Source organism: Scyliorhinus torazame, chromosome 30 (genome assembly GCF_047496885.1).
Source record: "Scyliorhinus torazame isolate Kashiwa2021f chromosome 30, sScyTor2.1, whole genome shotgun sequence".
Taxonomy (NCBI): domain Eukaryota; kingdom Metazoa; phylum Chordata; class Chondrichthyes; order Carcharhiniformes; family Scyliorhinidae; genus Scyliorhinus; species Scyliorhinus torazame.
The window spans coordinates 9,550,061-9,573,544 of NC_092736.1; the positions used below are offsets into that span (position 1 = coordinate 9,550,061).

General features: G+C 46.1%; 1 protein-coding gene across 1 annotated transcript in view; it reads left to right on the plus strand.

Moving 5' to 3' along the window:
• LOC140404358 (tetraspanin-3-like) overlaps positions 1 to 23,484 on the plus strand; it is a 76,902-nt gene that overhangs the window by 45,441 nt on the left and 7,977 nt on the right. The window contains exons 4-6 of the mRNA XM_072492779.1: positions 592 to 693; positions 3,745 to 3,897; positions 6,460 to 6,543. Coding sequence (XP_072348880.1) covers positions 592 to 693; positions 3,745 to 3,897; positions 6,460 to 6,543 — 339 coding nt within the window. The remainder of the gene's footprint in view (positions 1 to 591; positions 694 to 3,744; positions 3,898 to 6,459; positions 6,544 to 23,484) is intronic.

Consider the following 23,484-nt stretch of genomic DNA (forward strand, 5'->3'; position numbering starts at 1 on the left):
GAAACACCCTTTGCAACAGCACTGTGGGTGTACCTATAAACGCATGGACTGACAGCAGTGCAAGAAGGCAAATCTACATACACCACCAAGGAAAATTGGGGATGGGCAGCAAATCCTGGCCTAGCCAACAATGCCCACATCCTGTGAAAGAATTTAAAAAAACATTGATCCACCATGACTGGCCAAGGTGCAGCTACAAGAGAAATTTCATTTCAGAAAATGTACAGGGTCCATGTTGTAGTTGTAATCTTGCATATAGAGCAAGTGAAGCTGGTCTGGGTGAAGTCACCTTGCAATATTGTAACAACACTAACCTTGTATCATGCTGTTATACAACTTCTCATGAGCCTTCTGTGTATGAAGTGTTTTGATTCACTTCCCCGATTCGAGCATTACCTGAAGAATTCCGGACTATTAAGGAGCAAACATCGTAGTTATTTTCTGTTCTCTTTTTCTTTCGAAAGAAATGTGAGGAAAGCTTTACTGCAGTTGGTGCTCATTGTTTAATTTCCTACTCACAATGACTCACCCTTACTTTACTGTGACTTTAGTCCGCATGTGGCAGCCTAAACCTTGTTCTGTTCTGTGCAGGTGGAGGATGAAGTTGATAACAGTATTCAGAAAGTGTACAATGAATACAATGGAACGTACCCGGATGCTGCCAGTCGTGCAATTGATTATGTACAGAGACAGGTAGGAGTAATCAACGCTTATGTTCTCCGTTTTGTTTCACCATTCCGCTTCTCCCCCATGTCCTTTGATCCCCTTTGCCCCAAGTGCTACATCTGACTGCTTCTTGAAAACATAGAATGTTTTGGACAGCACGGTAGCACAAGTGGCTAGCACTGTGGCTTCACAGCGCCAGGGTCCCAGGTTCGATTCCACACTGGGTCACTGTCTGTGCGGAGTCTGCACTTTCTCCCCGGGTCTGCATAGGTTTCCTCCGGGTGCTCCGGTTTCCTCCCACAGTCCAAAGACGTGCAGGTGAGGTCGATTGGCCGTGCTAAATTGCCCTTAGTGTTCAAAAAGGTTAGGAGGGGTTATTGGGTTACGGGGATAGGGCGGAAGTGGGTCGGTGCAGACTCGATGGGCCGAATGGCCTCCTTCTGCACTATGTTTTGGCCTCAACTGCTTTCTGTGGTAACGATTTCCACAGTCCAACCACTCTCTGGATGAAGCAATTTCTCCTAATCTCTGCCCTAAATGGTCTACCCCGTATCCTCAGGTTGCGATCCCTGGCTCTGGGCACCCCCATCATTGAGAACATCCTTGTTGTATCTACCCGGTCTAGCCCTCTTCAAATTTTATAGGTTTCTATGAGACCCCCCACCCCCCATATTCTTCTGAACTCAAGCGAATACATTCCTAACGGATTCAATCTCTCCTCATAGGTCAGTTCCGCCATCCCAGGAATCCGTCTGGTAAACCTTTGCTGCACTCCCTCTAGAATAACGTCCTTGCTCAGACAAGGAGACCAAAACTGCCCACAATATTCCTCACCAAGGCCTTGTATAATTGCAACAAAACATCCCTGCTCCTGCACTCAAATCCTTCACAATGAAGGCCAGTATACCATTTGCCACCTTTTACCGCCTACTGCACCTGCGCGCTTACCTTCAGTGACTGGTGTATGAGGATACCCAGGTCTCGTTGCACATTCCCCTCTCCTAATTTATGGCAGGTCAGATAATAATCCGCCGCCTTGTATTTGCTACCAAAGTAGATAACCTCTCATTTATTCCATCACATGGCTGCATCACCCTGCAGCCATGTCTCCAAAATCCTGATTATATCATACCGTTTACGTCTATTTGCGCAATTTAGTTCATCTGCTTTATTGTGAATGCTCTGCACGTTAAGGCACTTGTCTTTTGAACATTTCTTGTCCCACCCTCTATTTTTCACTGGCCCTGTTTGAATCTGGCCCTTGGTGTCTCTGCCTATCACTTTTCTTATTCCCTTTATTGTCTTTTGTTTTTGTTCTTGTTTCCTCCTCCTCTGGCTCCTTGCATAGGTTCCCATCCCCCTGTCCTTTTAATTTACACTCTCCCCAGCCGCTTTCGCAAATACTTCCCCATGGACATCAGTCCCGGTCCTGCCCGTCGTTTGAACTGGTCCCACCTCCCCCGGAACCAGCCCCAATCACCAAGGAATCTGAAACCGTCCACCTTATACCATCTCTTCAGCCATGTATTTGTCCAATATATGCTGCTATTTCTACTCTTAGCTAGCATGTAGCACTGGTAGTGATTTTTTTTTTTTTAATTGGTTCCGAAATTACTTCCTTTTGAGGTCTGACTTCTCAACTTTCTTCCTTACTCCCTATATTGCTTCTTGTGCTCATCAGTCAACCCAAGATCTATGTGCTTTTATTATTGGGAGATTTATTCAGTGGTGAAAAGCCATCATAACAAAATCTAATACTGCGGATGCGAATCAATGTTATTGAAAGGCTCATCACCCGGCACTGACATAAGTGAATTATATTTAGGCTTACGGAAGGCAAAAGGAGCAGCCAAACCAGTAGGATGAATATCCAGTTAATTTTGCTTTTATGTGGTTACTTATTGAGAGGGGAGGATGTTGGTCAGAACACAGGAAGTGCCCTTCTCTTCAATTAATGTCATAGTATCTCTACGCTGGAGCAGACCGTTTTAATGTCTCCGTTGAAAGACGGATAACAGTCAGAAATCTGAAGTCCTAGACCATGTTCCCATCTACCTCCAGCCCAGTGGCTTTGAAGCTTGCTTAATTACAATGCAGCTACTGCTTTGACATAGAGCAGGCATTGTACCTCCCTACTCTTTTGCACTTACGTATGTTGTAATCATGTTTGTCTTGAACAAACCTACACAAAAGCTTGACATTTGTAATTTAAAGTGAAAGATATGATCTCTGCCTCTGGAAAGTTGGAAGAGTTATGTACAGATTTTTCTGCGACACGAAACACAGTAATGTTTGCGATGACTGTCTTCTCTTGTGGCTTACATGATTCAATCCCCTCTAGTGTTACTGTACATCCTTGCAATATAATCCTATTGCTTTGTTCTAAATGAAAATACTAAATTCATTGGAAAATTTAGTTGACCCAGTTTTAAATTTTATTACTTAAAATGCTTTGCAGTTGTTCCTTCACGATTGTGTGAGATGAGTGAAGAACTGTAAAAAGCCCTTCCTTTTTAACCTGTGGACTCTGCCACGTTCAGTGACCGCAGTTATGGGAGTAGTTGGGCTGCTGCAAGTTACTTCTCATTCCCTGGGCTAGGAGAGGCTAAAATGGAGTTTCTTGGCTGTATGTTATCTAATGATGGATGTTATCTCTTGTGGATTTAGGTGGTGAGCAGATGTTTATCAATGTACTCACTGGGCTCCTCCTATCCTAACATCTGAAAGGGTGGGCTGCCTGCCTAAAAGAACAACAAATGGTACAAATAATATATTTTTAATCCCCAAGAAGCACCATGGGTGTACCTACAACCCGTGAACTGCAGCAATGCAAGAAGGCAACTTGCCACCATCTTCTGAAGAGCAATTCGGAATGGGCAATAGATGCTGGCCCAGCCAGAGCCACTCTCAGTCTGCAAATGAATTTATACAAAATTACAGCAGCAAATCACCAAATCAAGAAAAATTGGGAAATCTGATGTGTTTGGTTGTTTCATGGATTTAGGGATACTGATTTGAAAACTGCATGGTGTAAGGAGTGCCGTGACTACAAATTAAATGTATGCTTCTGTTTTCTAGCTGCGCTGTTGTGGCATCCACAATTACTCTGACTGGGAAAATACACAGTGGTTCAAACAGACGAGGAACAATAGCGTACCAATCAGCTGCTGCAAACTGGGTGTCAGCAACTGCACAGGCAACATGAGCCGCCCCATGGACCTGTATTCCGAGGTGAGACCGCATACCAACAAGTGACTGGTATCTGTGTGAGTTTCCTCCGGGTGCTCCAGTTTCCTCCCAAAGATATGCAGGTGCTGTAGATTGGCCATGCTAAATAGCCCCTTAGTGTCCAACGATATGCAGGTTAGGTGGGGTTATGGGATAGGGTGGGGGAGTGGAACTGGGTGGGGTGCTCTTTCGGAGGGTCGGTGCGCACCCATGGGCCAAATAGCCACCTCCTGCACTGTAGAGATTCAATGGATTCGTCCCATAGAAGCAGGTTATTAATTGCGCCATTTGCGGAAGCACTCTGCCTTTCTTGGTGTATAGTACAATGTCTTACAACCTTCCCTTTCTGCCTGCACCCTTGCATCAGTTAATTAGAGAGTCATTGCAGGACCTCCTGCTTCAAATTAATATTTTCTAAAATTGTGCAACTCCTTTCTTTGCTCATTTTCTCCCCTTCTGGAGTCTTTTTCTAAGCCCGCCCACCTTCTATCGTTCTGTGCTTTTTCTTTCCTTTTGTGCGTGCTCATACTGGGTCTCAACTTCAGATGGGATCCCTTCCTGTCCCCCCTCTCCCCAGCAGTCTCTTTAATGAGCTTTCATAAAAACAAAGTATCTGAAATGTGTAGTCGCAAGTTTAATTTCAGTGTATTACAAACTTCACTGCTGCCAAAGTAAATTATGTTGGGCACAACGAACTGCTGACTTGTGCATTTTCATAGGCTGGAGAGCAGTGACAGGTTATAGCCCATAATTCCGGTCCACCGTGGCATGTTGTGCAATTGAATTGAGTAAATCTAGTTGCTTGTGGGCCATCACCAAGGGAGAGAAAAGTATACAAAAGCAGCTGGATTGCAGTTTATTTTTCTTTTAATAAAACTGCTCAACTGGATCACTGATGACCTTCAGGAAAGAAAGCTGCCACCCTTTTCTAGTTTAGTCAACATGTAACTCTGCTCTTACTCCGTGGCTGCCTCTTAATGCTCTGGAAGACTACAATAATCACTCCAGACACACCACCACATTCTTGGAACAAACAGGAAAGAGCAGTCTTGGCAGTGTCCCACTACTTCCGAAAGCAGTTCCTTTATTAAAACTGACACTTATTTAAAACAAACTTAATTCAATGCTTCACTGTTTTTAACTAGTGATGTCTAAACTAGAGAAAATTAATAGGCACAAAGGACCATTAAGCCCTCTGAATCCATGCAAAAGTTAAAATTTAACTGCAAAAGTTTGTTGCAAACTTCTTAATTGCAAAATGCATGAAGTCTGTCATTGCAGTCAGAATTAAGGCCATAACTAAATTAATCTAATTTTCATGATACATGTCCTAAATCTCTATTCATTGCTTTTTCAAAAGCTTAGGTAAAGGTTTGTTATCCATTTCACCTGCTAACCATTATCCAGCTCGTGTGGAAAAAGACAACCTACTGGTTCTAGGTTTGTTCGATACACCTATGCACGGTAGCACAAGTGGCTAGCACTGTGGCTTCACAGTGCCAAGGTCCCAGGTTTGATTCCCCGCTGGGTCACTGTCTGTGCGGAGTCTGCACGTTCTCCCCATGTCTGCGTGGGTTTCCTCCAGTTGCTCCGGTTTCCTCCCACAGTCCAAAGACGTGCAGGTTAGGTGGATTGGCCATGATAAATTGCCCTTAGTAACCCAAAAAAAGGTTAAGAGGGGTATTGGGTTATGGGGATAGGGTGGAAGTGAGGGCTTAAGTGGGTTGGTGAAGACTCGATGGGCCGAATGTCCTCCTGCACTGTATGTTCTATGACCTCGGCTATGAAATCATGGCCTATGGTTGATTCTGTACTCCCTTCCCCCATCTCCCAGCCCACTGCTTGTCACTATTCCATAATGATACAAGTGTGGTTGGAGATGTACGGGGATGAAACAGCCACATGCTGCTCTATTGCACCACACTGATTCCAGCTACTACTTCTGTGGCTAATCTCCCAACACTTATTAAAAAAAACCTGCATTGCGTTCATGCTTTTACTGATGTGACACCAGTTACTGAGGAAAAAATAGACTCGCTCTCGCTCTCTCTCTCTCTCTCTCTCTCTCTCTCTCTCTCTCTCTCTCTCTCTCTAATCCACCCTGCCCTTGAATAAGAATACAGAGGGGCAGGAGTAGGCTATTTAACCTCTCGAGCTTGATTAACCTGCCATTTAATGAAACCATGACCAATCTGTGACCAAGCTCCATATAACCCAGTGGATAAAGGCACAATCTGATGTGGTATTAAGTGACATGTGACGTCTAATCCGTGCTGTTAGCTGATCTTATCCAGGTCAAGTTCTGCTGTTGACCTTGGTATTCTGGACTGGAGAGGAGGGACGGAGAAAAAAGATTCAACCGGGAACTCCGATTCATTATCCAATGCAGCAAATGTTTTGAGGGTAGTATTAGCTGTGATACCCACTGGCCCTCCCATGGGTGACTACTTGGCAGTGATACAGGAGGATTCCAAGAGAAAATAGTGAACACTTGTGGGGTAGTTGTGGCAGGGGGTAAGAAACAAAAAGGTATGATTTTTATTACTTTATCCTTTAATCTCACAGGGGTGCAAAGTTCTGGTGGTGAAAAAGCTACAGGAAATAATGATGTATGTTATAACGGCTGCTCTGGCATTTGCAGCTATTCAGGTAAGGCTGAAGAATGAGTTGCTATAGAACCCATAGTACTGCACAACACACAAGTTCAGCCCATCGTGCTTTTGCCAGCTCTGAAGGAGCTACCACTCCCCTGCTCTCTCGTGGCTAGTGTTAATATATAATGGGAAATGGAGCAAGTAGTATATTAGATTGTTTTGCAAGATAGTACTCGTGCTATGCAAATCTTTCTCATTGGTGAGAATTGAAGCTTCACTGATACCATGTGTGCTCTCTTTAGACAGGCATGTGATTGTTGACTTGCTTGCACACGATGTAAATCACACCTGTATCTTTTATATACCATCTGGTAAGCGATTGATCTAAGTGCTAGGTTGCACTCTTGTTTTACGGATCATAACCTGCATGGGTGTTGCCATTAATGCAGGTTATGGTAAACTGCTTTGATCTTTTAGAATGCATTATATCTGGCCGCTGATGTAAGGAAGGCATTTTGCATTGCTGCTTAGGGAATTCTGGTTCCTATATGATGGCTGTAAATAGAGAAGGGGAATTCAAGGTTTTTTTGATTTATTGTGGGGAAATTTTCACTCCCTCTTGCTGTCCAAATACTGTGCAATTCTCTCCCTCAAATCCCACCACCTTTTCAGAAATAGATGGCCTCTAAGGTTTCCAGCTTCACTATTCTCCCTGTTAAGCATTTTTGTGAAGTTATTCTTCCAGGCAGTTCTAAATTTCAGCAATTTGAATCATCTGCGTCTCTGTCACAAGGAAAATTCTGAAGTGTCAAAGACTGTTCAGAAATGAGCCCTGACCCCCCCCAATCCCATCAAGGTTTACCTTGAAATAATGCATCTTGAGCATTTCTAAAGTGTTTTGTAGATACCGCATCAGTAATACTCTCTCTCTCTGTCTGTGTTTTCTCTCTCTCTCTCGCTCTCTTTCTTTTTCTCGCTCTCTTTTCTCTCTCTCGCCTCTCTCTCTTCTCTCTCTCTCGCCTCTCTCTCGCCTCTCTCTCTCCTCTCCCTCTCCTCTCCCTCTCCTCTCCCTCTCCTCTCCCTCTCTCTCTCTTCTCCTCCCCCTCTTTCCCCCACTCCAATCACCCTCACTCCCACCCATTACCTCATTGATGTCCTGTCAAAGCTCAGACCTGTAAATTTCTGCAATCTGGCCGTGTGCTCAGTCCTCCGACACCGCGGTGGTGTTTGTGGCTTATCTCTGAACTATCTCCAGGATTTGAACATGTTTGGATGACCCATGAAGATGATTCAGTTGCACAAGCTCCTCTTGAATGATGCATATAATGTCCTAGATATTTTCTTCCAATCAAAGTTGGGATTATTAAATTGTTGCTATTGAGGATGGAGATCCAGCCTGAAAACTCCAGGTACCAGTAACACCTCCAGGAACAAACTTGCATTGTTTTTGAAATATTCATAATACACTATCTGCAAGTGCCTCTTTTTTCCACTATTGTGTTGTGGACCCTGATGACCAGTTTAGGGGGCTAGTATCTCTCATTCTTGTTGGTTTGTAAATAGAAACTTATTTAAAAAATTATTCATTCATGGAATATGGACATCACTTGCAAGGCCAGAATTTATTACCCATGAGAAGGTGGTGGTGAGATGACTTCTTAAACCACTTCAGCCCATGTGGTTGAGGTACGCCCATAATGCTGTTAGGAATTTCAGGATTTTGAAATGGCAACACATTTCCAAGTAAAGGTGATGTGACTTGAAGGGGAACTTGGAGGTTGCAAGTTCCCATTCGCCTGCTGCCCTCTGCCTTCTAGGGGGTTTGGAACTATTTTGGTTATCAACAGTTACAGATCAAAAAGCTGTCACAAGGCACAAAGCCTCCATATAATTCAACAGTTACATAGCAAAAGCAGTCACAGGGCACAAGGCCTTTAGGGGGTTTGGAAGCTGCAGTCACGAGTAGTCTTCGTGAGTTGCTGCAGTACATCTTGCAGACATTACACAGAACCACTAATGAAAGGATTGAATATTTAAAGTGGCAAACAACTGAACTGCCTAGTTCTGGATGGCTCTGAGCCTCTTGGAGGAGCATCCAGGCAAGTGGGGACTCCCATCAGACTCTTGACCTGTGCCTTGTAAATGGTGGAAAGGGTTTGGGGAGTTGTGCAGTGAATCACTGTGGAACATCCAGCCTCTGACGTTTTGCACTGTTTATCTGGTTGGTCCAGTTCAGTTAATGGTCAATGCTGACTCCCAGGATCTTGATTGTAAAGGAATTGACAATGGTAATTGTATTGAATGTCATGGGGAGGTGCTTAGACTCTTGTTGCAGATTGTGTGGCACGTATGTTATTTTTTTTTGTTTATGAACCCAAGCCTGAATGTTGCCCAGATCTTGCTGCATTTTAGTACTGACTATTTCATGATCTGAGGAGTTGAGTGGGTCAATACATTGCAATGATCAGTGAACATCCAGATTTCTGACATGAAGGAGGGAAGATTATTAATGAAACTGCTGGAGATGCTTGGGCCCATGGCACTGCCCTGGTGAATTTCTGCAGTAGAGTCCTGGGGCTGAGTTTGGCTTCCAGCAAAAACAACTGTCTTGTTTTGTACTAAGTATGACTGCAGTTAGCGGTGAGTTTTCCCTGATTTCCATTGACTTCAATTTTACTGGGTCACCTTGATACCAAATTCTCTCCTCAACTAGAATTCAGCTCTCCTGTCCAAGTTTGGGGCAAAACTGTAATGAGGTCCTGGCAGAATCCAAGCTCTTTTTAAAATTTAATTTAGAGTACCCAATTCATTTTTTCCAATTGAGGGGCAATTTAGCATGTTCAATCTGCCGACCTTGCACATTTTTGGATTGTGGGGGCGAAACCCACGCAAACATGGGGAGAATGCGCAAACTCCACACGGACAGTGACCCAGAGCCGGGATCGAACCTGGGACCTCGGCGCCGTGAGACAGAATCCAAGCTGGGCATCAGTGAGCATGTTACTGATGGAAGTGCCATCAGTAATGCACCGTCAACAATGCATTCAATCCTTTAGACGATTGAGTACAGACTGAGGCAGTAATTGGCCGAGTTGGATTAGTCCTGTCATTTGTGGACAGGCTATAGCTGGACAAGTTTCCATTTGTGTTGGGTAGCTGCCAGTGTTGTAAGTACTGGGGCAGATCATCTAAAGACATGGCTAGTCCTAGAGCAGAAGTCTTCAACAGTATACCTGGAATGTTCTCTGGGTCCATACATCTGTGATGGCAGAGACCTTAGCAGGAGGTTGAGATGGATAATGCATTTGGCACTCCTGGCTGAAGATGGTTGAAAATGCTTCAGTCTTGTGTTTGGCACTCCTGTTGGGTGCTATGATCATTGAGGAGGGATTTGAATGTTTTTGAGATTTGATTGGTGAGGTATATTGGACAGTAAGAGCTTCCATATAGGTAACAGCATTGTGTCATTAAAGCTTTCAAACTGATTGTAACCATGGACACCCCATGGAAGTTTGCAATAATTAAAGTTTGCAAAACCATCTGAATAACTGTGCAAACATTATTTTAAAAATTGTTTCCTTCCATATGAATTAAGTAATTGTCTTTGTCATAAGCTATTATATCCTCTTAGTGCATGTTCCTGCAGCACCATCTTCAATTATCAATATTGACCTTGCCGCATTTGAACTTTTTATATCCATAAATTCAGAATTGCTGCAAAAATAATCTACACTTGAATTTTGGGATTGGAGCTGTAAGTTGCTTTCTATTTTTCACACAGTGGGGTGCTGGAGTCACTGACGTCCTATTCTTGGGATCAGAGTCAGTGACAATCCCAGAGGAAACTTGGTGTAGCCGCTATGGGCAGCTGCTGAGCTGAGATGTGTATAATTCCTCAATAAACTATAACATAATCCATCCTTTCAAAAACATTTACTCTACCATTATGCATTCGAGTTACAAACTTGGTCTTCCAAACAATAATTAATAATCTTTGTTAATGTCACAAGTAGGCTTACATTAACACTGCAATGAAGTTACTGTGAAAATCCCCTAGTCGCCGCATTCCGGCGCCTGTTTCCGGGTACACCGAGGGAGAATTCAGAATGTCCAATTCACCTAACAGTACGTCTTTCGGGATTGTGTACCTGCATTTGGTTTTTGGTTGTTCTACTAGTACTAGATGATTTAGGTGTAGCCAATTGATTTGACATTGAGCAAGGAGAAGTTTTAGCTTACTTTGGTAAAGCCTTATTAACCAATAGAGTGAGTTGAAAATCAGTTGTTAACTATCCACCAGTGTTGCTCAGTGATGTGAAGGGGAAACCCCTCGCCCACAGACTACAACTCCGGCTGGTCCAAAACCCCGAATATGACCCAGGGGGCCGATCTCCACATCGACATGCAGAACCCCTGAGATGGTGCTGAAAACCACCCTCGAAAACCTTCCCAACTTCGGGCAGGACCAAAGCATATGTACGTGGTTTGCAGGACCCCTTCCACATCGCCCACAGACATCCTCCACCCCCTCGAACAGCCGTCTCATCCTAGACTTTGTAGGTTACGCCTTGTACACTAACTTCAGCTGTATCAGCCCTGACCATGCACACAGTCAAGGTGTTTACCCTCCACAGCACCTCGCCGCAATCCCCCCTCCAGCGTCGTCCCCAGCTCTTCCTCCCACTTCACCTTAACCCCCTCCATGGACACCCCATCCTCTTCCAAAATCCTCCCGTAAATCATCGAGACGACCCCCCCCTCCACGCCTGCTGACAGCATCACTTCCAACAACAAGGAGGTAGGCACTAACGAGGAGGTAGGCACTATCAGGAAGGTTAGGAAGACCTTCCACGCAATGTCCCGCACCTGCATATACCTGAACCTTTTTGCCCCGGGCCAACCCAAACCTCTCACTCGGCTTCTCCAAGCACGCAAATCGCCCTCCCAGAAACAGATCCTCCTCGGCTCAAGCCCATGATTTCCCCTAATCGACATCCCCCACCCCCGCCTTTGCCAGCGCCCGCAGCCCCGACCCCTACATGAGCCTGCCTCCATCCTTGCCCACAAAGCACCCACCTCCCTATTCCATTCCTGAACCTTCTCTGCATTCGCCACCCAATAGCAATACATCAAATTTGGGAGGCCTAGTCCCATTCATCTTTATTGCCTGTACCCAGCCTGCCAATGACAGAGGGAGATTGTCCCACCTCAACAAGTCAGCCTTCACCCTCCCCACCAAGCTAGTGAAATTGAACTTCTAGAGACCTGCTCAGTCCCAGGCCACGTGCACCCCCAGATACCTAAAGCGCGAGGTTGCCAAACAAAATAGTAGCCCCACCACCCCCACCCCCACTCTCTGAGAGGAGACCATAAAGTACTCGCTTTTCCCCAAATTCAATTTATACCCTGAATACATCCTAATTCTCTGAAGCTAACCCATTACATCCCCCACCAAAGAGCTCAGCTCTGAAATATACAAGTCATCTGCATACAAGGACACCCCCTCCCCCTCACTATCCCCATCCACAACTCCAAGCTCCTCCGTTCAATGGCCAAGGGTTCTATATAAAGCCAATGTGAACAGAAGTGGGGAAATGGGGCATGGCTGCCTCATTCGCAGGTGCAATGCAAAATACACTGAATCCATATCATTCGTGCGCATGCTCGCCATCAGCTCCTTCTACAACAGCTGCATTCACGCCACAAACTTCAGCCCAATCCCAAATTTCTCCAACACCACCAGCAAATAACTCCACTCCACCAGATCAAACGCCTTCTCCGCATCGAACGCCACCACCGCCTCCGTCTCCCTTCCCTCTGCCGGAGAAAGCACCACAATCAGCAACCTCCTCGCATTCAAGGACAGTTGTCTGCCCTTTACGAACCCCATCTGATCCTCCCCAATCACCCTCAGAAGGCACCCCTCCAACACTCCACTGGACCCTTGTCCTTCTTGAGCAACAACAAGATGGAAGCCAGCCCCATCGTTTGCGGCAATCCCCCCGCCCCCGTCCATCGCGTCCTCAAACATTTCCACCATCATCAGGGTCAGCCTATCCTTTTTTTCTTCTTTTTTTAATTTAGAGTACCCAATTATTTTTTCCAATTAAGGGGCAATTTAGCGTGGCCAATCCACCTACCCTGCACATCTTTTGGGTTGTGGAGGCGAAACCCACGCAGACAGATGGAGAACGTGCAAACTCCACACGGACAGTGACCCAGATCCGGGATCGAACCCGGGTCCTCAGCGCCGTGAGGCAGCAGTGCTAACCACTGTGCCACCGTGCTGCCCTAGGGTCAGCCTATCCTTAAAACGTTTATAAAATTCAACCGGGTGAACATCTGGCCAAGCTACCTTCCCTGCCTGCATCTTCCCAATTGTCACCTTCACCTCCTCCACCTCACCCAGCTTCTGGCACTCTAACCTGCCCAGGAACTCCCTCATTTCCTCACTCTCTGGTGCTCCACTTATACAGGTCCCTATAAAACTCCTCAAATACTTTGTTAATCTGTTCTGGAGCCACCACCAACTCCCCCGCCTTGTTCTGCACCGATCTATCGCCATTGTCGCAGACTCCCTACGGAGCTGACCTGCCAATATATGCCCTGCCTTCTCCCCGTGCACGTAGGCAGCCCCTCTCACCCTTCTCAACTGACGCACTGCTTTCCCCATGAAGAGTAGGTCAAACCTCACCTGCAAATCCTTTCTCTTTGCCAGGAGCCCTGGATCCGGGTCCCCCGCGTACCTCCCATCCACCTCCAAAATCTCTTCTATCAACAGTTGACATTCCTCCCTCTCCTCCCTATCCACCTTGGCCTTAAACAAGATCACCTCCTCCCTCACCGCCAATGGCGAGACCTCCCCCATGCAATTGAACCCCACATACTCCACAATTGCCCCCACCCATCAACTATCAACTCTTGGGTATCCAGATCTGGAATGGCAGCCAGCGATCTCTTCACGAACCCCACATCATCCCAATTCGGACCATAAAATCTTACCAATGCCACCAACCTCCCCTCATTGATCCTCTTGCATCAGATCCCTGCACAGTTACCCCATCACTCCAGTTTTACAACTATGACCTGCTTTTCCATATTGATAATGGCATTTCCAGCCACCTCGTCCCTTACCTCAAACTCTACCTCCTTTTCCTTCCTCCACACACCATTTCTTTTAAAAATTATCTCTTCTCTTCTCCTCTCCTCCCCCCCCCCCCCCCCCCAAAAGCCTTGAATCATGTCTCCCAAGTTTTCCTCATTGTTTCTGCATCCATTCCCTTGTGTTTTTCTCCTGTGAAGCGACTTTGGGTGTCTTCTAAGTTGGACGCAGTTAAAAGCATGGTTTAAAAACCAACTACCAAGACATAAAGCTGCAAGTAACCCACAGGAAGGTTGATGTAAAAAGTCCACATGGCGAATACCGTTTTGTCCTGAAATATGGATTTGAAAAAAAAAAATCATTGTGGGTAGAGAAATGTTTACAGATTATCAAACAAACCCTCCTGAGAAGCTTTTGAAAAAAACTACCTTTGTATACTTCTGCACGGTGTGTCTGCAGTCCGTACAGTGGATGTGATATTTAATAAATGAAGATTGACTCTTAAATACGCCCGGGTCACTGTCTGTGTGGAGTTTGCACATTCTCCCCGTGTCTGCGAGGGTCTCGCTCCCACAACCCGAAGATGTGCAGGGTAGGTGGACTGGCCACGCCAAATTGTCCCTTAATTTGGAAAAAAGAATTGGGTACTCTAAATTTATTTTGAAAAAGAAATAAAAGATTCTTAACCACAATTTATTTGATGAACGCTAATTGAGAAATGATGAAAGGAAAAGTAGATTGAGCTTTCAACAGCAATCGGTTTAGGAGAAACATTTTTACTTTTCCAACATGGAGCAATGTTGGTGCTGAGCACAGGAGCACTTTCTTTTAAAGTGCCTGGTGTAAGCATCGAGCGCTCAAAGCAACACTGCGGACTTGCTGCTAATCTGCCCAAAATGGCTCTTCATTGACCTTGAAAGATCACCCCTGCTGTACCATTGTGGTGCATTTCCCCACAACAGCTAGCCTGGGCCTGTATGTTATTGACAATTAGTATTCAGTTAGAGATGTTTTTTATGCCATTGGCCGATACCCACTAGGCACTAGTTTGAGACTGCCCAATTTCCTAAAGGATCTTTACAGCCAGCAGGCTTCCAACTATTTTGATGGAAGACAAAGTAAAAGGGGCAGCCCCTTAAAGGGTAACTGCCCTAAACAAAAACCAATCGCAAATGAAACCTAAAACAGCATCACCAAAATACGATGAAAGGGTCGATAAAGCACCTCCATGGTACCAGTGGACACCGCATGCTCCCTCTCCAGGGACACCCAGCCGTTAATGTAATTAGATGCAGTAGAGGGCCAAACAGTCGGGTCGGTCGCCCTCCTCGGTCGCCCGCTTCCTGGACCTGTGTATGGCAAGTGTGGCCAGGCCCAGGAGCAGGTTCACGAGGAGGTCCTCCTCCATTCCCTGCCCCTTGCTGCACTGGGTGCCTGTAGATCAGGAGCGTTGGGCTGAAGTGCAAACAAAACTGTAATAAAAGGTATTTCAAAAAACTAAAAGGGGGGTGCAGCCTAAAGCAACTTGCATGCACATGATCCACGGGCTGCACAGGGCCACAAAAAAGGCAGGCATCTTGGGGAAGTCCATGAACTGATGCAGTCTACGGTTGTGTGGGACTGCTGCCCAGGTCCCTGGGTTTAAGAGGGAGGTGTCCTCCGTAGAGGAACTCCCAGTGAGGACCTCCTCTGGCAGCAGGCAACCAGACATGACCAAGCGAAGGCAAGGAAGTGTAGGGTGTGGAGCAGCAGCCCATACAGGAAATCCTTCCGTGCCGTGCAAAAGGGCACAGAGAGCATTTTTGCAAGGGCATTTCTGCTAGGACAGTGGGGCTCGGGCTCCCAAAGGGGGGGAATTCAGGGCTTGGGAGCTAGCTCGGTTCCACCCCACCAGTCCCAGGTGAGGGATGAGAGTCTGACTCGCTGTATCATAATGAGCACTTCCCTAAATATGCTAATAAATGGAACCACATTGTTTGTCCATGTTAAGATTCTTTGACGATTGATTAATTTCTCCTGAGACAAGGGAGCGTCATTCTAGGAAGAAAATGACTCCATTTCATGCAAAATCTACAAGACGATTTAAAGTGAACTAAAAATGCTGACAATCATTGACTTCCTAAAGAGTGAATGGGATTCTGTTTTTGGTGGAGACCGTTCACCATATACTATTTGTGGGTTAACTCGCCTCCCAGGTAATGGCCATACAGGTGCAGTTTAAGAAATGACCAGCTCTTTTTTTTTTTTTAAATTTAGTCATGGGGTGTTGGCGTTGCTGACTGGGTCAGCATTTATTTCCCATTCCTGAAGGCACCCAAGAGCCACATTGCTGTGGATCTGGAGTCGCATGTAGGCCAGACCAGGTAGGGAAGACCGATTTCCTTCCCTAAAGGACGTTAATGAACCAGATGGGTTTTTACGGCAATCATGGTTTCATGGCCACCGTTTCGACTTTTAACCAGATTTTTATTGAATTCAAATTTCGCCGTCTGCAGAGGTGGGATTTGAACCCGGGTCCCCGGAGCATTACCCTGGGTCTCTGGTTTACTAGTCCAGCGATAGTGTCACTACGCCACTGCCTCCCTCTTGTATGGATGAAAGCCAGCATTATGGTAACTTTAGTCCTGCAGATGTATGCCTTTAGCTTGTTAAAACACTAAACCTTCTGTCTGTAAAATTACAGACTATGACTTCAGTGTCTCCAGGCATGGTGATTTGATGCCTGTTTTTTTTTTTTTTGTTGCAAAAACCTCTCTCTGCCCCCCTCCCCCCAACTGCTTCGTGCTGTGTTTTTCACACTGCATCTTGTAGTAACAAATGGTGCTTGGAAGGTTTTAAGGAAAAAGAATCCTTGCCTACCCCTCCCCTGTATCAGTCATATCGGTATTGCGAAGGCAGCAGTGTAGCTGCGAATGCTGCTCTATTCCATTTGTAATAGCAGACTGGGTGATTCACCTTGTCTCCCTACGGCAGAGCACCTGATATCCCTTTCCTGGGGGGGGGGGGGGGGTGTTAAATCACGGCCACAAATCTCTCGCATGGCACCACATGAACCATTGTTCTTGATTTTTTAAAAAGGAATATCATTCTGAAAATCTCTCCCTGTTTGAAACGTTTGAACTTTTTAAGAGCACTAGATTCTGATAAACATCGGAGATTCTGCTTTAACCTGGCAGTGCAAGGCTGGGCACGGGGATCCCTTTTTATTGACTTTGTGCCTTTGAACATGCAGTGCATACTGAACCCTTTGTGGTCACGCTCGCACAATACACAGTATCCTTGTGGCAATCTGACTCCAATCGAGCAGCTAGAAAGAAATGGCTTGGAAAATATTGTTTCATTTTCAGCAGACCAGATCCAATAAAAGTCATAATTTCTCAAGTGAACAATTTAGGGAAAAATCAGCGATGTTCTGTTTTTGCATTTGTCACTGTTGTCTAGACACGTCGCCTCAAAAATCACCAAGGCAAACTCTTGAATCAAGACATTTGCAATAGAAATCATGTGTTGCTTTTTCTTTTCCAAACGTAAACCATTCTAGATTGGGAACTGATTTCTAAACGTCATCAGCTTATTTAAGGATGTTGCCAGGACGCAAGGGACTGAGTTACAGGGAGAGATTGAACAGGTGAGGACCTTTTTCTTTGGAGTGTAGGAGAGTGAGGGATGATCTTGTAGAGGTGTATAGGATCATGAGGCATATGTAGGGTGAATGCACTCAGTCTTTTTCCCACCCAGGATTGGGGAATCGGGAACTAGAGGGCAAAGAATTCATGGGAACCTGAGGTGCAGCCTTTTTACACAGAGGGTGGTACATATGTGGAATGAGCTGCCGGAGGAAGTGGCTGAGGCAGGGACATTGACAACATTTAAAAGGCATTTGGACAGATGCATAGATAGGAAAGGTTTAGAGGGATATAATAGTATAATCTTTATTATTGTCACAAGTAGGCTTACAGTAACACTGCAATGAAGTTACTGTGAAAATCCCCTCGTCGCCACATTTTGGCACCTGTACACTGAGCGCCAAATGCAGGCAAATAGGGTTAGTTTAGATAGGTTTTTTGGTTGGTATGGACCGGTTTGGGCCGAAGGGCTGGTCTCTGTGCCGTAGATTCAATGATTCTATAATCTCCTCGACCGGTCAGAGTTGTTCACAAAGACGATAATGCTACATCTGAACATACTTCACAAAAATTCATTTTAAAATCCTGCTGCTTTTTTTGAATTTGGTCTCAAATGGCAACAGGTCATTTTTAGCAACCTCCCCGTGGGTCTCACCCTCACAACCCAAAAAGATGTGCAGGGTAAGTAACTTGGCCATGTTAAATTGCCCCTTATTTGGGGGGGGGGAAGAAATAATTGGGTACTCTAAATTTATTTAATTTGTTTTTTAACCAACCTAGCATCCTCTGAATGAAGAGGAATATTCTGTCAGAAGAACACATTTGCAATAATGCCGTGTGCGGTACGATGGGACCTGATTTGCTGAGTAATCGACATACTTCTACTGCCTCCAGTTTATGTATTGCAACAACAACTGGTGCATCTCGTTTTGTAGCAATTCATGTTGTTGTGCCATGATCGACTTCTTGTCCTCTGAATCAAAATTGTCTTAATTACTTGGTCATGGGGCGACATGGTGGCGTAGTGCTTAACACTGCTGCCTCACGGCGCCAAGTACCCGGGTTCGATCCTGACTCCGGGTCACAGTCCGTGTGGAGTTTGCATGCTCTCCCCGTGTCTGCGTGGGTCTCACCCCCCGCAACTCAAAAATGTGCAGGGTAGGTGGATTGGCTTCGCTTAAAATGTTCCTTAATTGGAAAAGAACAATTGGGTACTCTAAATTTGTATATTAAAATAAAAGAAGAAAAAATTACTTGGGCTATGCTCCAGTCAGTTACTGGCTGGCGAGGGTGCCAGATCCTTCGGTGGGAGAAAAGAGTGAGAGGAGGAAAGTGTAAGATTTATTCTCTCACTTTCCAGCCAATTACCCAAGACTGTATCTCCCAACAGACTCCAGCTGGCCCATCATTGACGGCAGCTCTGGGATCTCTTACTCTTAGCCAGTCTGGAATTTTGTTTTAAGCAAAATGCTTTCTGGCTCCTTCACCGTGCATGCTTTATTAAGCTCAAACAGTCCTCTTGAAGAATGCTTCAGTGTCCCTGGACCAGGGAGGCAGAAAACCAGTTTCTTTCTGCATGTTACCTAGTGACCCCCAAAAATGCGCACCTATGGATATCTGGCAAGGTGTGTATGACACTAGGTTTGGCAATGCGGATAATCTAGGTTCATCCATGGGTATTTGTTATGTAAGTGTACTTCAGTGAGAGTTGGGAATCTTCAGGAAATAGATAACTTTCTCTGGTAGTGGAGAAGCTCGAGGAATTGGCTTCATCCAGTTCTTTTTCTTGTCTGCTGGAGACTGTGGTTTCGCTGCAGGCATCTTGTGTTGGTTAGCAAGCCAAGTGTTAAAATTGCTTCCTTGGGAGTTTTTCCAAAAATACTTTTGGTTAAGATGCTGTTTAGTTTGCAACATGTACAGAAAACTAACCTGGACCACTTGTTAGCTGAGGAAGCGGTTCACTTGTTTAAAATCAAGCCCTGTTCCACAGAAGGACCTCCCTGCATCGCTCAATTAGTCTATGTTGAGCTCCACTTCTGTTTAAAAATAAATTTAGAGTAACCAATTAATTTGTTCCAATTAAGGGGCAATTTAGCAGGGCCAATCCACCTAGCCTGCACATCTTTGGGTTGTGGGGGCGAAACCCACGCAGACACTGGGAGAATGTGCAAACTCCACACGGACAGTGACCCAGAGCCGGGATCAACCTGGGAGTTCGGTGCCGTGAGGCTGCAGGGCTAACCCACTGTGCCATTGTGCTGCCTTGAACTCCACTTATAGAGTACCTGAAATCAGCTCCCTTACCCTGCAGTGTTATAAACCTATCTTTCTCATGTTTCTGCAAAGTCTTCAGTTCTTGAAACTTCTGCCTCATTACATTCTCTGCCACAATTGCTGAAAGTAAAGTTACATTTCTGAAAATAATTGGTTTGCGTGGTGGGACTCCCACTCCCACCGTTCGTTTAACTAGTCCAAATAGAATCATAGAATTTGCAGTGCAGAAGGAGGCCGTTCAGCCCATCAAGTCTGCACCGGCCCTTGGAAAGAGCACCCTACCCAAGCCCCCACCTCCACCCTATCCCTGTAACCCAGTAACCCCACCCCACCTTTTTGGACACTTAAGGGCAATTTAGCATGGCCAACCCACCTAACCTGCACATCTTTGGACCGTGGGAGGAAATTGGAGCACCCGGAGGAAACCCACGCAGACACTGGGGAGAATGTGCAGACTCCACACAGACAATGACCCAAGCCGGGAATCGAACCTGGGACCCTGGAGCTGTGAAGCAACTGTGCTCACATTCTCTGCTCACGTTCCCACTCGTACCAATTCCCATTTATCCATCACCCCTGTGCTCATTGACCCGCATTGGTTCCTGGTCTGTCAACCGGAACAGTTTTGGAATTCTCGTCCTCGTTTTCGATTTTCCCCCCCACATCCTCGTCGCTCCCAACACCTTGAGCTCCTCCAACCCTGCAGCCTGCTGTTCCCTGCATTGCTCTCGATGTGGCCTCTTTTGCACATCCCCAGTTTTATTCATGCCAATATTGGCAGCCATGCTTTCAGCTGCTTGAGCCCCCAGACCTGGCACTCCCTTCCTAAACTGCATCTCTCAACTCCCTCTTCTCCTTTGACACTCCTTGAAACCTACCTCTGATCATTTAAAAAAAAAAATATTTTTATTCTCCTTTTTCACACTTTCTCCCAAATTTACACCCACCAACAATAAACAATAATCAGTAACGAATGTAATGTCAATCCCCATAACACTAACAACGATCCCATCCTCCCACCAAACCCCAGACATTGGCCCGCATGTCAACATAAACAAATAACAAAAATGAATCAGGAATCACCCATAGTCACTATTAACACACACAGCCCCCTCCACACCTCCCCCCAACTAATGTTCAATGTTATCCAGTTATTGAAAGTGCATAATGAATAATGCCCATGAATTGTAGAACCCCTCCAACCTTCCCCTCAGTTCAAACTTAACCTTCTCAAGAGTCAAGAATTCCAACAGGTCCCCCCGCCACGCCAGGGCACAGGGTGGAGAGTCCAACCCATCAGGATCCGCCTTCGGGCGATCAACGAGGCGAAGGCTACAACATCTGCCTCCGCATCGTTTCCAACCCTGGCTGGTCCGACACCCCGAATATGGCCTCCTGGGGGCCAGGGTCCAGTTTAACGTGCATCACTTTAGAAATTACCCTAAAACCCTCTTTCCAGTAATCCTCTAGCTTTGGACAGGACCAAAACATATGAACATGATTTGCGCCCCCCACACGCCCCACCCCACTCCGCAACGTTCACACACACCTTCTACTCCTTCAAAGAATCGGCTCATCCTCTCCCTCGTGAGGTGTGCTCTATATACCACCTTCAGCTGTATCAGCCCCAACCTCGCCCATGGGGTGGAGGCATTCACTCTCCGGAGCACCTCACACCAGAACCCCTCCACCATATCCTCTCCCAACTCTTCCTCCCACTTTGCTTTGATCCCTTCCAGTGGTGCCTTCTCCGCTTCCAAAATAGCTCCGTAAACCTCCAACACTGCCCCCTTTTCCAATGCCACTGTCTTCAGCACCACCTCCAGCAATATGGAGGCCGGCTCCACCGGGAAGCTCTGTCTCCTTTCTGGCAAAATCTCGAACCTGCATGTATCTAAACATTTACCCCTGCTCCAGCCCATACTTCGCTTCCAGCTCCTTCGATCCTGCAAACCGACCCTGAAGAAACAAATCCTTTAGCGTCTTAATCCCTTCTCCACCCCCCCCCCCCCCCTCCACCCCCATTTCCGAAAATTTCCATCCCACTTCCCTGGCTCAAATCTGTGGTTCTCCCAAATCGGCATTTCCCTTGACCCTGCCCCCAAGCCGAAGTGTTGGCGAAACTGCCTCCAAATTCTCAATGAAGCTATTATTACCGGTCTCCCTGACTATTTCCCCGGGGCCATCGGGAGCGGCCCCCTGCACAAACTCTCCTCCATTCGCACCCACTGGGAATCTGCCCCTCTGACTCACATTCGCCGCCCAGTAGTAATACATCCGGTTCGGAAGACCCAAACCCGCTGCCTGCCTTCCCCTCTGTAGCAGCACCTTTCTAACTCTGGCCACCTTTCCTCTCCATATGAACGAAGTAATCATTTCCTCAATCTCTCTGAAAAAAGCCTTTGGCAGGAAAATCGGCAGGCATTGGAAAATAAACAGAAATCGCAGCAACACGTTCATTTTAACTGCCTGTGCCTGACCCGCCAGTGACAGAGGGAGACAATCCCACCTTGCCAGATCAGCTTTCACTCTCCCCACTAAATTAGAAATGTTGTACCTGCGAAGCCCCCCACCCCACTCCCGGGCAACCTGCACCCTGGTACCTAAAGTGAGTCCCTGCCCTACGGAATGGCAACCTCTGCTAACATTTATGCTAATAGCTCCAAATGTGACACAATAGCAGATTCTGTTTGAATATGGTCCCTGTGACACATCCTGCATCGGTTTACTATGTTAGAAGTCTATTAAATTGTTCTCGTGTGTTGTGCAGGGCTTTGGAACAACCTGAAAAAATGAATAGCCTTGTTGGAGTTTTGTTTTTGTATGGAGTGGGCAGCACGGTAGCACAATGGTTAGCACTGTGGCTTCACAGCGCCAGGGTCCCAGGTTCAATTCCCTGCTTGGGCCACTGTCTGTGCGGAGTCTGCACGTTCTCCCCGTGTGTGCGTGGGTTTCCTCCGGGTGCTCCGGTTTCCTCCCACAGTCCAAAGACGGGCAGGTTAAGTGGATTGGCCATGCTAATTTGCCCTTGGTAACCAAAAAAGTTAGATGGGGTTATTGGGTTACCGGGATCGGGTGGAAGTGAGGGCTTAAGTGGCTCGGTGCAGCCTCGATGGGCCGAATGGCCTCCTTCTGCACTGTATGTTCTATGAGTACCTCTACCACAGTGTGATATGAAAGTCGCTTATTGTAACAAGTAGGCTTCAAATGAAGTTACTGTGAAAAGCCCCTAGTCGCCACATTCCGGCGCCTGTTCGGGGAGGCTGGTACGGGATATGTAAAGCTGCCTTTATATTGGATTTGGATTCTCAATGGCCCTTTGTCCATGAACTGACTCCTGTTGTTTACGTTCCAGACCACTCCCTTTAGCCTGATCCCAGATGCAACAAGCTGCTTCACATTTGCTCATGTCTTGAAATCCAACTTAAAACTCTACTGGTTTAAAAGTGCCGCAAAATGTTGTCGACCTCTCCACTTAACATCTCTTCACCCTTTTAGTTTCTCTTAAGATTGACCACGATTTATTTGATGTTTTTGCAAACCCGCCGAGCTTTGACCCATAAACATCAAAAATTGTAGCAGTAAATTTGTCAATTTTCCAATGGCCTGCAAAGATTTATCTCCTGGTCCGGTGGCTGCTTGGCTGATGGGCAGCTGGCCCACAGCAGTTTCTGCTTTGCAACTCGATTCAGGGTGTGGGAAAGGTTGTGACGAGAAGACATAAAGGGTATCCCTTTACCCTTTGTAATCTACTCCACGTTATTTACCAGTTTGATTTGTGTTCTGTGACCAGTTCTCGGACTACTGAATAACTCGGCACAGAACAATTGGAAATTCTCTCGGAATTCTTTGTTGCTTTTCACCACCCTCCCCCCTCCAAACTCCTTTTGTTTTCCCTTTTATGCAGAGGCGTCTCGTTTTGTGACTTTACTTTTTGAGGTTTATCCAAAGAAATTGCATTCAATAGTACCTCCACGTCTTCAAGGCACCTGAG